This window comes from Takifugu flavidus, chromosome 1 (assembly GCF_003711565.1).
Source record: "Takifugu flavidus isolate HTHZ2018 chromosome 1, ASM371156v2, whole genome shotgun sequence".
Classification (NCBI taxonomy): Eukaryota; Metazoa; Chordata; class Actinopteri; order Tetraodontiformes; family Tetraodontidae; genus Takifugu; species Takifugu flavidus.
This window is the reverse complement of record NC_079520.1, coordinates 5,523,426-5,538,982: the sequence shown is the minus strand read 5'-3', so window position 1 is coordinate 5,538,982 and position 15,557 is coordinate 5,523,426. Positions and strand designations below refer to the sequence as shown.

General features: G+C 46.4%; 1 protein-coding gene across 5 annotated transcripts in view; it reads right to left on the bottom strand.

The window, feature by feature from the left end:
- The window catches only part of lrp1bb (low density lipoprotein receptor-related protein 1Bb), a 160,113-nt gene extending 147,878 nt beyond the window's left edge, over window positions 1–12,235 (bottom strand). For 4 of the 5 annotated variants that reach the window (XM_057036371.1, XM_057036383.1, XM_057036377.1 and 1 more), the window contains exon 1: window positions 11,784–12,234. In XM_057036371.1, the coding sequence (XP_056892351.1) occupies window positions 11,784–11,874 (91 nt within the window). In that variant the 5' untranslated portion in view covers window positions 11,875–12,234. Of the gene's footprint in view, window positions 1–11,783 lie in introns of all 5 variants that reach the window. The other variant, XM_057036399.1, reaches the window with a different exon arrangement.
- Between the last annotated feature and the right edge of the window lie 3,322 nt (window positions 12,236–15,557).

The window sequence follows — 15,557 nt, the reverse complement described above, 5'->3', positions numbered from 1 at the left end:
TGCAGTTGAGCCTCATTGACAGAGGGAAAATGAAGCTTATAAGCAGTCAGACGTCTGATTAATTAGCCTCATATAGACACTCAACTGGGACAAATGCAGCCGTGAATAATAAAGACAGCAGCCTCCAAGTGGCTTTTACCAGGTTTGGATTTCAGGGTTTAAGCTGGATAAAGAACGTTTTGGCTTTAAAATCTATTTAATAGGGCAGAATCCTTCGGCTTTGTTTTTGCTACAGTGTCTGTGTTGTATTTGTGGCAAAAAATAACAGAATATTCATGTTATTCATATTACAGTGATACAAGAATGAATATGAAATGAAGCCTTAACTTGATAAAAAAGGAATTTCTGCCTCTTTAATGGAATTTAGCCATGCCCTTGACATCAATAACAGATGAATATTCCAACACTACTAATGTAATTAGTGACTAATGGATGGAAACATGAGGGTGAGGGCTGGCACCCCCACACCTCCACGGTCCCGCAGACATTACTGATGACTGTTTTCTCTGGGTGGGACTGGAAAAATATGGCTGCTTTCTCATTTTTTCCATGCTCATGTTGTGATTATTACAGGCCGAACCCTGAAGCCCAAGAATGGAGCTTTATGCCCTTCTGCTCACTTTAAGTAGCTTTAGTAGTAGGAATAACTAGCGCGTCTGCTACTGATACACGTATAAAATATGATGTATTATACAAACCAAAGTAGGATACGACTACTCTGGTTACACATCAGGGAAATTAAATATGTAAATGAGCATTTGTAAAGGTTTTTGTTCAAGCATTCGCGTCAAATGAGTCTGTTACTGAAGAGATTATTTAATTTCAAAGAAAATATGATCCCTTTAAGATGCTCATGCAGGCACCAAGTGATGTTTCCAGTAAACCAATCAGATCACAATTTGACAAAGGAACACTGGCATTGTTTTGTCATTGTTGGCTGTCTAATTATATCCTCATCACTTGGTCTGTAAACACTATCTGGTTTCTCCACTGCGATTTCTTGATTGATGAGGATAAAATGATTCTCTAATGATGTGAACAGATGCGACGTCTCCGCTGGGTTATGCGGCGAACACCTCAGTCCCCGTCTTCAAGGGCTGGAGCAGTCAGAGGCGACAGCTTTCATCCAACATCAAGCTTAAGTCGAACACCAAACGGGGACGCAGCGCACGCTGCTTGTTCGTCAAAAGGAACCGCCTCACGAAGCCGAGCAACCTGTTGCAAAAGAGTTAACTCCTCTGCTACCAAAATAAAAAAAAACAAAAACATCTGTTGCTTTTCAACTATCACCATGAAGACGCTGTCTTTTGTCAATCACAGTTAATAAACTTTGCACAAAAAATTGGGACACTTTTCATTTTTTCCATCTAAAATGCTTCACTAATGTGCTGGGTTCTTACAAAGGGCCCCATCAAATGCTACAGTTTTTCTTCCCTTGATTTATTCTTCAGTTTTTCCTCCAAGAAAGGCCTTTAATTAATGAGACAGGACAGAAGGGCTTGTAGAAAGAGCGCGCTTTGAAATGATGAGACAGTAACGACAAGAAAATGCAGTCCGTTAAATTGAAGGGAGCGCGGCTCCACACGCATCAGCCGCTACTTATTGATTTATATAAAGTCAATGCTTGAATTAGGTCTGGTCTCTGGAGTGTGGACTCGTGCAAGTTGCCAAAAAACAGGCACCAAAAACAACCTTCATCTGTGTACAAAACGGCAGCTGCTGACCCACAATCCTCTCTGCTGGAAAGGGGACGGTAAATATCGTCGTATGTCAACCTGCAGTGACAGTGAAGGCATGCTAAATACAATTTTCATGTCACGAACCGAGGCAGCAAACTGGTAAATGACGAGCTGCAATAAATAAAATACTGCTACGCACTCAGCGGTAAACTGAGGATGCGCACAATGAACAAGAGGAGGAGCAGGGATTTGGAGAAGATGCTACTGTAGATGCTATTTGCATAACGCTCGAGCTTTAGCGAGCCGTTGGTTCAGTGTAGACCCAAACTCCGATCCTCAAAGGCAATGATGCGTTCCAGTAAAAAAAACAAAAAAACAGGGTGGCTGAAATTGGACCATCACTGGTTGACAGCCCAGAGAAACAGGAGCTTTATGAGAGCGGACAGGTGTAGTCACTGTAAGATAGATTACACCGTGTTGGTTCAGTCACTTGACAAAAATGAAACCCGCTCCTTTAATAAATCTCATCAAGAACCCAGGCATGAACACATCTGCAGACACTCTCATGATGGCTCGTCAGCTAATGCATTAGCGGTAACCAGCAGCACCTTGTCTAATTATTGATTAGCATTGATCTGCACCTCCTACTGCACAGATTTTTACATTTGCATGTACTTGCTGCAGCCTACCTGAGCTCAATGAACTGTGCTGTAATCGCAATTCTCCATTAACCACGGGTGGGGTCTCCACCCCGCCGACCAGAAACAGGTTAGCATTTGCATGAGGAAGCCTGGGGCTGAAGATCAGGTTGACCTTGAGCGTCCGACTCTTTAAAAGTTGATACCCCGACTCTGCAGAATGTCAGTCTGGGAGAATGACACAAACTCAGCCTGAGGGTGATGAGACATTGGGGGGCTTGGAAACAGATTTCGGGGACAGCGGGAGTCGGAGACACTGCTGGTCATCACCTGCTGAAAGTCCAAAGTGAGGATGGCACCGCATCTCTGTTCAAGGCTGAGCTGGCGGGAGATGTTGTCACATCCTTCAACGGTGACGCCATTGTCTCGGCCGACCTGATGATCGGTGGCAGAGGGAGTCATTTGAGGAGTGTGATCTCGACACCCCTGATAGTCGGCTCCCCTTCACTTCAGACTCCCGTCAAAGCAATGAAAATGATCCGGCGCTGCTGACACAGGAGGGGGCCGGCACGGAGCAGGACAGAGACGGCCGAACAATCGCATCCATGATGGCAGCCAGGAGCCAGAAGCCTGACTCTGCAGTGGCCCCGTGGACATTATGCTACCCGACGTGCGCGAGCGATTTCATTTGCGTAGATGAACGCCGCGTCGCCATTACTAAATTGAAAACATGCATTTACATATGTTTTCATGTCTGGGTTCAATAAACCTGAATTTAAGTAGATGGGGGGGTGGGGGGGTGTGAGGACGCTGCAGCCCGCGTGGGAGTCAGCGAGAGATTCTCATCGTCCGTCCTCATCCCCGGCGTGTCAGTTGAGGTTCGTTGCACCGTGCAGATGCAGAAGCTACGCCCCCTGGATGCAAAATGATTTCATGTCAGAGCAACGCCGAGCCAGAAACACGCCATATGGACTCGCTAACAAGGTCACGAACGTGACTTTTATTGGTGTTGACTTTCATTTATCCAGCATCATGTGAACTTTTCAGAATGGGACAGGGCGTGAGCTATGGCAGACGGGGACGCTGAAGGGAAGGCTCGCAACGTCGGCCACATCAGCCAACGGGGCCTCGTGTTATGGCAGCGAGAGCTTAGCACTTAAGCTGGCGATGCTAAAGGGTAGCTCGCATCCTGACAAATCAGACGTGACAAAATGTCACCGTATGACGAGTTTTGGAACGACAACAAGTTGTTTTCACACACAGGCCGACAAAGTATGTGTAACGTGTCGACCGGAGTGACAAGGTCGCGCTGCAATCGCACAGAAAAACCTGGTCTGACCAAGAAACGCTTGTGCCATCATTCAGGTGGTTCAGGTTCACTGGGACTATTCATATTGAGGAAGTGGAAGCGCTATACTATACTATACTATACTATACTATACTATACTATACTATACTATACTGTACTCTACTGTACTCTACTATACTATACTATACTATACTATGCTATGCTATGCTATGCTATGCTATGCTATACTGTACTATACTATACTGTACTATACTATACTATACTATACTATACTATGCTATGCTATACTGTACTATACTATACTGTACTGTACTATACTATGCTATACTGTACTGTACTATACTATACTGTACTATACTATACTGTACTATACTATACTGTACTATACTGAACCATACCATACTGTACCATACTATGATTCATGTGAACAATAATATATTTTAAAAGCCGATACATGCTGTACACTGTTGGTGCAACAGTGTAGAACTGATGAGTAATTTATTGACGAGTAGGCTGTCAGACTTTTGGAATAATGATTACTAACTCTTATTTCCAGGCAACAAACGTAAAATTGTGTTTAAAAGGCCAAGAGGGTCTTAGATTATTTATAGATCGATAATTACAGGTGATGATAAAGATCTGGGCCAGGCTCTCCTGCAAGACAGGGTGTGAAGGAAGAATCACTCCTTCTGATTAACGAATTGTTTCTCTCACCAGTCAAGAGAACTTCTTCTTCTTCTTCTTCATGATTCTATCATTTCTATTTGGAAATGAGACACACGAGACTCAGATACCAAGTAATACCAACGCAGCACCAGCTCATGGATGCAGAGGCCGCACCGATTCCCACGAGCCATTTGTGCCCAGAGGTATATATGGTGTAAGAAAGGTGGGAGGTCAGTCGCTGGCTAGGACCACCAATGGCGCCAGCCAGTCTGTTGCTAGCTATCCCGAAAAAAGGGAACGCTAACCGTGGTTCCAACAGAATCATCTCGCTTGTTTTACTGCTGCCTCAACACTGCTTTGTCTATGTAAAGGACTGGAAAACAAGATGTCGTCACAGAAGCTGAAGGTAATTTCAGGGCATGAAATAAGAGGCCTGAGAGCAAGGGTGGAACTCTAGGAAGATTTAGGGTGACATTTGTTCGCCTGGTGAGAGAAACTGTTAGTTAATTAGAAGCAGTAATCCATCCTTCACAAATCCCTCCTTTCTGATCGATAGCTCAACACTAATAATTACTTTTAGGAGGAAAATTACCACAACCCATTAAAACTGGCATTAGAGACTCGGAAATGAGAAATTTGCCAAATAGTTGCATTTGGTAAATTCAACACTTCACACTGTTCAACAAAATTCACGTTACAAAATCACACAGAAGCTTTTTCATATCCTTTAACGATCAGGTTCTTCTCCAATCAATTGATAAATATCTAAAATGACAGACTATCAGCCCCAAAGGTTAATCAGGCAGGAACCAAAACCTGAAGGGGAAAAAACTTTCCCATTCTGATATTCCCATTAAATTTCAAAGCTGATTTTGGGGTTACATTGAAGGTCACCAATTAAATCCAGGAGATTTACTGTCTGCGTCACTAATTGATCACTTTTTTGGGAGCATCCACATCTTCCGCTCCGTGAAAAATGAGGCTTCGCAGAACGAAGCCACAGAGAAAGCCAAGCAGTACGAAGGAGTGAGCTCTCTTTTAACCGTATCAAAGAGTGCTACAAACAAACACGGGGTGAACCGTGATTGATGGGAGCACAGTTAATAGGACTCCCAATCCGACACCGTGTAAGACGGGAGGGTGTGGACCAGAGATCAATAGCGGCTCGGAAGCATGTTAGGGAATCATACTGAGGCAGATTGCTGACAGCTGGTGGTGATGTATTTGGCAATCTAATTTTAACACAAAGAAACTCACTGATAGGGCAGCCACAAAAATGAACTGGATCCTCATGGGGCAGCCATATCACAGCTGTAGAGGGAGGAAATTCATCCAGGCTGCAGGTGTGGGGCGGCGGCGCGCTCCTATCTTTGCTTTTCAATCCGTGCGCTGCCATACCAAAGTGTATTAAAATATTGATGCGGACTTCTCACAAATATTTAAGGCTCAAAAAGCTCTCAGTGCACTATATCCCCTCCCTCAAAATTGATGCTGAAGGAATCGGACTGGGAGATATTCTTAGTACAACCCCCCCCCCCCCCCAATGAACTGAGCACAAACCAGCTGCAGTTGATGGAGCCACTGACTGCTTTTGCACACAAGCGTGAAAACGATGCCAGTAATTCCCCCCGTCCTCCGTGGAAGAGCACTGCAGTGGAGCGAGCTCTGCCAGAGGGCCGCAACACAGGCTGGGCACAAACATCCACTTCACAAAAGCCGAGTTTGTGCATCTGCATGTGTTTTTATCTTCCGCTCGCCTTTGCGCGGCTATAAAATACACAGCTTTTTCAAGTTTTCTCTTCTAGCTGAGAGCCCTGCGCCAAAATATAAAGCACGCACGCTGCGCGGAGGCCTGCGTCGGGATGACGAGAGGCCAATTTATTCTGTTTATCTATATTCTGGGTAATGGTTGAAGGCAATGGTTTGTGACAATGAGCGAAAAACAATTCAGGCAGACCAGAAAATCACCTTTAGCTGAGTGCCTGGCAATCACAGCGTAACGAATTTAGATTTAAATAAATAAAGGGTGAAAAAATGACAATTACCAAGTTGTACATTAAAATTAATCAGCGCGATGGTAAATTGTTTTCTCAGCTGCTTAAGTGTGCCGATATCTCTCAGAAGGACGAGCACAGTAGCAGCGGCAACTTGCCTCAGGTCTGTCGGCTGAATGGAGCTTGTTGGTGGATGTATGAATCCCTCCCCTGTTCTGGATTACTGGGCCAAGCCTGCATGATGGAGCCCTGAGACCTTGTTCTGTGCCAGGTGGCAGCTGGGAGAGCGAGTCCTCGGCCAGGCCTCGGCAGAGCTCGCTCTGGTCCCCTGGCCACCGCCGTTGTTCCTCCAGGCTCGACATCGCCACTTCTGACCTGCACATTTTTTCCTGGTCCACCTGCGGCGGCCATCTTGCATTTTCCCAGGGTTGCGATTTAAGCCCGTGCTGCTTTTCATCTCCCCAAGATGGATCGTATTAAAGGGAGAAATAAGATCGGGGAAACAGAGGCAGGCAGATGAGATCTGGCAGAGACGGCAATTAAGAACACATCAAAACCTTGTTGATCAAATTTTCTAGACACGAACCTCACCTCACAAAGCAGCGTCCCTGACAGAGGAGCCACACTGATATCGGACTAAAAAACAAACAATTTTGCCAGAGGATCCAAGGCCAAAAAAAACCACATAAAAATGAAAAGGAACTTAACATTTCTGAGTTGTAACCTTAAAATGAACGCCGGGCTTTCTGCAGCACCTCAGTTTCTGCCATTTGAACACTGATTTAATAGGGTCACATTTCTTCTCCACAACTTGACAGCTTTTTCTGGAGAGAGGCTCTCTGCATTGGTGTAAAGAGCACTGGTATTAAACTCATTTCACACACATAGCCGTTCAAACCTGTGCTAATATCTAGGTAATAAAGTCCAGTTATAGTGGAAAGGGAAGCCTGGTCAAAGCCCTCGCTATCAGCTCCAGCGTGCAGCCTCGCTCCAGTGTTTAGCATCAGCACAGTTAAACAACCGAGATGATTCAACACAAATATGTAAAACCATCGGTGCACCGCGGTAGGTGCGAAAATCAATAAACGGAAATAACTGAAGCCGCTCGGCACAGATTTACACGCTGCATGGTACACAGAGACACAGCGCGCAGCGACAGACCGGCTGAACATCAGAGCGCCGCCGTTCTCCATGCCGATCACACGCAGTTCATTTGGCCCAGTTTAACCAGTCATTTTATCCCCTTTGTTCCACTATAACCAGTCCATTAAGCTGCTCTGTCCCACAATAACAAGTCCATTTAGCTTCTCTGTTCCATTATTAGCACTCCATTTATCCACTGTATGATGTTGAGGAGTCCATTTAGCTCTAGTTAGACTTTTTCCCAGTAAAACCAGCCTAAATGTCAAGTCTCAACCATGAACTTTCAGACAGACAGACAGACAGACAGACAGACAGACAGACAGACAGACAGGCACACAAACACACGCTCACGTTTCATAAATGACCCTCTACTGTATATTGTGGGCGTAAGTCGACCTACAAACATCAACACAGACGATGTGGGTCACAGTGTTGGCCCGTCTTCCACTTGTAATCAATTCCTCAAGTCAATTTAGAGAGAAAGGCTTTCACGGCCTGACCAAATAAATTACCGATTAACTGTAAACTGACCAGGCGGTGGGAATTATTCAAAGGTGACACAACCAAATATCCATAGCGCGATTCCAAAACTCAGCCCAGCTGGGCCATCGTGCTCTTTCCCAGTGGGGGTTGGGATGAGAGCCGCCTCCTGGAAGTCTAAGCCATATACTTGACCTCTGACCCGAGTTAGATGTAGCGGCTCAGTGACAGCAACACTTAGCTGGCATTGCGGTATAAATGCATCAGCTGTTTTAGTGTCTTTTCATAGCTCATAAAAAGCCAAATTTGCACGCCCCAAAAACGCTGCCTCAGCGCTCCCCTCAGACAGACCTCAGAAAGGCAGTTACGGCCCACAGATGTTCGAAGTGCTCTACAAAATACAGCAGGGGGGGAAAAATGAGGTCTGACACAACTGCCAGCAAACTGGTGTTGACCTTCTCGACATGTTAGTAACTGACAGCCTTTTCTGATGACTTGTCTGGTTTTCCAGCTAAGATAAACTTGCGAGGCAACTGTCAATAGCGGCTCCAGGAATAGCGAATAAATGCCAATCACAGCGGTACCACAAAGTCATCCCAGCCCAAAATCAACCCAGGAGCTCCTCTGCAGCCCTTTCATGGAGCCTCACCTGTAAACCGCACGCTGTTTCCCCACTCGCTCGGTTTACGACCAAGCAGCTGGACACTTTCCATCCCGAGGATCATTTATCGCCGAGGCGACACTTCAGCTGCCACATCAGAGCAGGATGCGGGCAGAGAAAAAACAAAAAAGCCGAAAGGCTTTGCAGCAGGCTGTCTTATTCTCTGTTAATGATTTCCAGGGAGAAATATGTACGAGCAGCTATGAAAACAGAATTCTCTCCAACCTTTGAAGGTCAACCATCAGTGCCCGGCAAATCCTGTAAAAACCACATCCTGATCTTTATACAGCGGGGCCTCACAGCCATCCCTTCTTGGCATGTACTTCCTGAAGTGATTTACATATTCTCCATTTATTTGCAATTTATCACGTACAACTGTAATCCATTTCCTGTGCCCAGGCTCCGCTCTTAAATATGGATACAGCAGCAGCATTAAGTGGCACGGGCATTTGTTTAAGTCAGCAGCACTAAGGAAGCAGAGTTATATAGTCATTGTGCACATGTCAAGGATTATTAAAGCCCAAATCGATCAGCTGGTCCATGGCACCCCTCAGCAACAGCCTTGGCTTTGATTAAATGGCGTTTTGATGCAAACTGTGGCACTATTGAGGTTTACAAGAAAGTAGACTTGAAGTAAGTGGCAAGGCGGGGTTGGGGGGGGTGGAACATCACACATGCCTGTTCTTATGTTTCAGGGATGGGTTTGTGAAATTGTCCAGGTTCTGGAAAGTACAAGCCAGAAGAGAGGCAATGGTTGCCCCAGCCTGGAGTTGATCTTAAGGCTTTTAATCTTGCAAGCTTTTTGCAACTGGCAGAGTAGGTTCGCGTTACTCAGCCGTGGTCCACTTTCATAAAGTCAGACTCACAGGAGACTGATTTTTAGGGTGGGAGAAAAAAATCAAAGCAACATGTACTGCAACGTCTTCTATTCTAGACGCCGGTTCCAAAATCACTGAATCCTGGTGCTGCCGCGCAACCCGAGGCGATCTTAAATGACTTGTTGGGGCGCGGAGCCAAGCGGAGATAAAGCGTCACCGGGGTCGTGTTGGACATGAAAAGCCACATTACAGAGCCGTTATTACAGGCTGCGTGTGTAAAAAGGGGAAGCGCAACATCGGTGCAACATTAGTGCAGCGGTTCAGCCTCAATCACTCAGCATCACGCCTTGTTGCATGAAATCTGTGGCTTTCACACTCTGCAAATATTCCACAGCTTTTGTGTGTCAATATAGCTGAAGGATTCATTTAATACGGTCTCCGACTTTATGACACTAACTTTATTGTATGTGATTTTTTTAATTTATTTTTAAAAAGCCCACCGTGCAATTTATTCCACACGGCACAGCTACACACATCTGTAAAACGATCTGCCTTAATTAGCCCCTAATTACAGCGTAGTGTGTGGACATTTCACTGCCCTTCGCCACGCTATCATATGAAGAGTGTGGCGTGCATCCCAAACCACCTTCAACGAGGCAACGTGTGCTGAATGATGTTTACCTGCTATTGATTCAGTGATCAATTTGATCAGAGTGCATATTTGGGAAGCAGAAGCCTAAATGTGCGTCTGGAATTCTCCAGCTTGTCATTCTGGGAGATCAGCTGAGTGCTGCCACGCCAGGCAGGGTCAGCCGGCTCGATATTAGATGGACACATACGATAAGCGGGTGGAACACACAGTGGAGTCACAGTGAAGAATGAGGTCTGGAAACGCTCCCGAGTCACAAAGAACGAACAAAACACACACACACACACACACACACACACACACACACACACAGATTCTACTTGGCATTCAACGTAGCAATGCTGCTACCAGAAAGGCAAATTAATTTCTGAGTAATTAGGCTAACAAGCGGCTTCAGTGTTGGAAGAAATAAGATATGCCATTATCATTACCATCCATTTAGACACAGTCGCAGGAACGTTCATTTATTCTGGATGTGTTTCAAGAGAATAGGACAGGACGAGCTGGCAAGGCTAGGGTGCGTCCAGAACGCTGTGTGAATAGGTGCTACCATAAATGCTCCCTCTCTAAAATGTGTCCTAATAGCCTCGACCCGGTGGCTCGGTGGCACGTCGTTTTTCTTCAGCTCAAACCACATTAAGAAGGCGCAGTGCTGCATTGTTACATTACAATCTCCATCGGTCCTTTCAATTATTTGTAGCACTGTGGTGTTTTCTTTAGCCTTATTTTTTACTTTTTATAATGACTCTCAGAGCAGGTACACCCTGGGGGGGGGGGGGGGGGGGGGGGGGGGGTTCAGGAGCCGAGTGAAGCTTTTCACAGACAGGTAAACTGTATTTTCCTCTTGCCTGCTGAAAAGCTCTACTGCATCACATGCTGTGATTGGAGATGTGAGATTCGGGGTGTTCGCAACAAACTAAGTCTTCTGGCTCTCATGTTTGCCTCGGATCAGCCCGCTTGTGTCCAGGTCTAATAACTGACCATGACCCTACACAGCCAGAGTCCTATAAATTAAAAGGCAGAAACACGGTGTCTAAGGAGCCTGATTGCCGTTGCACAGAACTCTGTTTCAAATGATGTTTTCAGTCCAGCTTGTTCACAAATCCATACCGAAAGGATAATTGTGGAGAGACGACTCCGCTGAACATTAAGCTTAATGATCTTTACACACACAAACACGCCGAGGGGAACCGTGAACGCAGCCCGCTGCAAATCTGAGACTCGTTTTAAATCAGCTGTCGGGCCGCCGACGGTCAATATGCTGCAGCTCATAAATGAGTTCCCCGACAGCACCGGGAGGAGGGCGCATCGCGGCCAGAGTTGTCCGTGCAGAACAAGTCCCACCAAGTACGTCTCCATCCGACGCTGCGCTGCCCCCCACGGCAAAGACGCAGCTCGGGGAGATGCGAGCCCCACTTTGGCACCAGGTCTGTTCACCTGCTGCGTCGGGTAAATCATCCAGCGAGGCGCATACGAATGTTCTGGTGGATGCCGAGGGCAAGTTCCATGTGTTGGGCTACTACTGAGGTGCCCCGATTTCTCAGCAGGGATGCGTTACACGCCAACACTCTGACATCCCACAAAACTGGAAATACGCAGATTAGACACCTGAGATCGTGTCTGTTTCGCATGATCGAGGATTATTTTACGCACGGAGCAGATTTTCATTCTTGCTCCTGCGGACTCTGCTTCCAAGTTTAATCGGGCTGCGCATCCCCGGCGGCCCGGGCGAGAAGGAATTCTTACCTTCATCCTTGTCCGACACTGTCAGTGGTTCGGCGCATGGAAATAATCCCGAGAAAAGGGCGAGAAAGACGAGTAGAAAGAAGTCGAACATGATTTCGGAGAGCGGGCTGTAGAGAGCCGCGGTGCTTCTCCTGGTCCGGGCTCCACTTCTCCCCCTCCGCCACCACCGGGGTAACCGAGCGCCGTTATTCGGTGAACCAGTGCGCAGGACGGAGCAGCGCTCTCACCGCTCCGCGACACATGCACGCCGCCGCCGTCGCCGCCGTGTGCAGCCTACTGCGATCAGACACTCCGGAGACTGCGGGAGAGATGGGAGACGAAGAGAGGGAGAGAAGGCGGGGTGAGAGTGGAGGAGGATAAAGAATGAGTACGTTCCCTGCTTTTTTTTCTCAATGATTAAATGCCGTCAAGGTGGCGCAGCTCGGCCGAAATTCATCATGGTGCTCAGGCTGCGTGTCAGCGGAGTGGGTGACAGAGGGTGGTCTTGAAAGGGGGGAGAGGAGAAAGTCACAGGACGTGGCGTGAGTCATGCGTAATTTCAGCCGTGGATGCAGACCTTAATGGTTTATACACCTACAAAACGCGCCATCCTCCAGAATACACAAGCATGCGATGAACCCTGTGACGCAAGAGGACACAAAGTCCAAACTACAGACACCCACAGATGCAAGTTTTACTGTAGTGACTGCCAAACCTTCTTCAAAAAAGTCACGGATGAATAATTCATTCACATGTTTCTGTTGCTTTGGTGTTATTTTTTAAGGCAAATAGGAGGGGGAGAAAATAAGCATAAAGTTGCTCAGTAGCTCAGTGGACCGTGGGCCTGACTACTGAGGGAGAGCAGACCTCTGCTCTTCTTTGCCCTTTTGGTGTTTCCATGGGAGAAGCTGACCCAGCAAGGGTAAATTTTTACACGCAAAGCTGGTGAAAAATAGCTGCTATCGCTCGTGTAGGTCAAGAGGTCCGACAAATCACGAAAACATTCCAAGCTCTGAAGTTCCAGGAGCCCTAAAACTCTAATAGTTGGAGCTAACAATCAATAATTGGATCCTAAACAGGAAGTTTTTTGTTTGGTTTTTATTTATTACAGTTTGGGTTCTTTTGAGGCTGTAGCGGAAGGCAAGTCAGACCTTTAAAAAGGGAGAGAAGTGCAGGTCTTCACAGATCTGGGACCGCTTGTCACTTCTTTTTCTAAACCGATACACAAGTGGACATGAACTCAAAAAATGAACGCAGACGCTGCAGCTTTCCTCCAGCAGCCGACTGTTAAAAGCCCCACTGCAGAGTTTTGTTTTGTTCTTTTGTTGTCCCTGTAGAATCTATTATCTTACCAAGATGAGGCAATTACTGGTTACTTTAGAGGGTGGACCCTTTTCTTACAAGTCTCTCATTATTTTTATTTTTCTTCTGTGCCTTTTCAAAGCAATTGAAACATATAAGGAGCTTGCCCCTTCCTATAGTTCTACTCCAAAGTGTCCCTCTCCCACAGATCTCTTGCTGCCCATAGTTTTACTGTCAGCTTGCGGGGCATTTTCTGCTCTTGTTACCTGAGCACAGCAAGTACAACAAAAACTGTCTCACTGATGCGATAGGGTGAGAGAAATATCCAATGATGCTTTTTTTTTTTTTTAAAGATTTTGCCAGGCTAACACCATTTCAGTATTGATTTATGTCCTTGGAACATGCAGAGGACCAAAGAGTGTCGCTGTGTGGTTCAAAGAAAAGGTTCAAAACCTCAGGGTGTTCACGCCCTGTTAGCAAGAGCTGCTATTAAATAGTCTGTTGAAATCTTGTCTTTTCCAATATTTTGTCATGTTTATTTTAGATGGGTGAGCAGCCGGCGCTTCCCTGCTTCAGGCACATTACAAATGAGGTACTGTTTCACTCAAAATAACAATACGGAATTCAATAAAAGCAGGGTTTTTTTTCCATTTTTCCAATTATTTTGGCAAAACAAACCAAAAAACTCCATCCATTCACCTGCATAATTGGGCCTTTTTTTTTACTGCGACTGTTGATTATTCACCAAAATAACTGGCATTCATTGCACATATCATTCCTTTGCAAAATATTTCAAAACAAATCCAAAAACAAATGAACTTATTTACATTTCCTTTTTTATGACTGGGATCACCCCGGCTGGTGACTGGCGTTAGCCCCAACTCTTAAGGCAGCGTGCAAATGTAATTAAACTCTCGGGGCGGCAGGAAAACGTGACTGCGTCAGCGTTAACGCTCGATTTTACCAGCTCCCGTTTTATATTGTGCTGAACAAAACTTCTGGTGTGGCGGGAGAGTGACAGAGTAGAAAAAGGAAACATTCCACAACTTGTAGCTGACCTTGTGTGTTAGCTTCCATTTGGAGAATCCGTGCCTGGCAGAATGACTCCAGCCTGCAGGGTGACGCTGAGCAGTTTAGCAGGCTGGTTTAAACGTCGGATGGTGACAGAGTAGGTAAGTGCTAGCTGCAGGCGTGGGGCACAGGGGTGAGCAGAGACAGGGTGGGATTAAATTAACATATTCATATGTGGAAACTAGATTAGAAGGTGTGGAGGAATGGAATTACATCCCAAATGTCTTGGAATTTTTTAATAGATGAAGCCCCCTCAAAATGCAGCAAAAATTAATTTCTGGGCATTAAATCATTCATATTGGTGGGGGACTTTAAGGGGATTCCCTGTATAGAGCTTTCAGCAGTGGGAGGAACAGAAATCACACGAATAAGTAAAAAAAAAAAACCGTTAATGAAGTCTGGTAATAACGATATTTTGCCAAGTGGCAGACAGAAAGTGAGAGCACCATCGCTGGAAACTGTGATATTAAAATATTTGTTGGATGAGTATCACAGCGCAGATGCTGACCAATGCTGTCACGTCACCAATCAGCGACGCTGAAGGTCTGCTAGGCTAGCAAGGACTCTCCGAGATGAGACGGAATGCATGCAGATTAACGTGTCATGTTCTATTACTGAGTTGTCACCCAGGGTGAGGAAAGCAACAATCTCCCCGAGTACATGATGAACTTTACTATCTTGCACGATCACTTCTCACCAGCGAAGAAAACGCATTAATAGGAAGAAACCTTGAGCAGGCCCAAGCTCATAAGGGAGGACCCTCCTGCTGATGGCCAGATAGGTAGAGAAGGAGAGTTGGTGATATCTGCGAAGAGGTCGTGCGTTTGTCAGTAGCGTCGAGTGGGCCAGCAGGCTTGACTTCAGCGCCGACCTGTCACTGAGAATCAAGAGCAAGTGGCAGTCTTTCCACTGAATGGCACCGTCGGGGGCGGCCTAATGGCCACGTGTGCCTTGTGTGTCGTGCACTTGCAGACCAGGTCCTGACACGCGGGACAAGACTGTGCTTTTCTGCCTGTCAGGAATACCTACACGTTGACATGCGGCGACCCAGTTGAACCGCGCGCCCGACGTGTGACCTCGGGGCTGCTACATCTGTTTGACTTGACGCGGCGCGAGATGTTTCCTCTCACCGCGCCCTTGGGAGCTGGCTGACATGGATGACCGTGCCAGTCCTTTGCCAAGTGTGCCTCTTGACGTAACGCTCTCGGATTAAGATAGCATCATCCTAAATTAGCAGCAGCGATTGACCCTGGCTCACCCTGTCATAGCGGCGGGCTCATTATCAGCTAATAGCCCCGCCGCTAAGGATTTAGCCTCAGCGCTGTGCCCATCTGGGCCAACATGAGATCCCCCCTGCAAGTCACAAGCAATTTTAATAAATAAGGTGTAGGGAAAGATGGACCAGCAAATCCAGGCTGACGT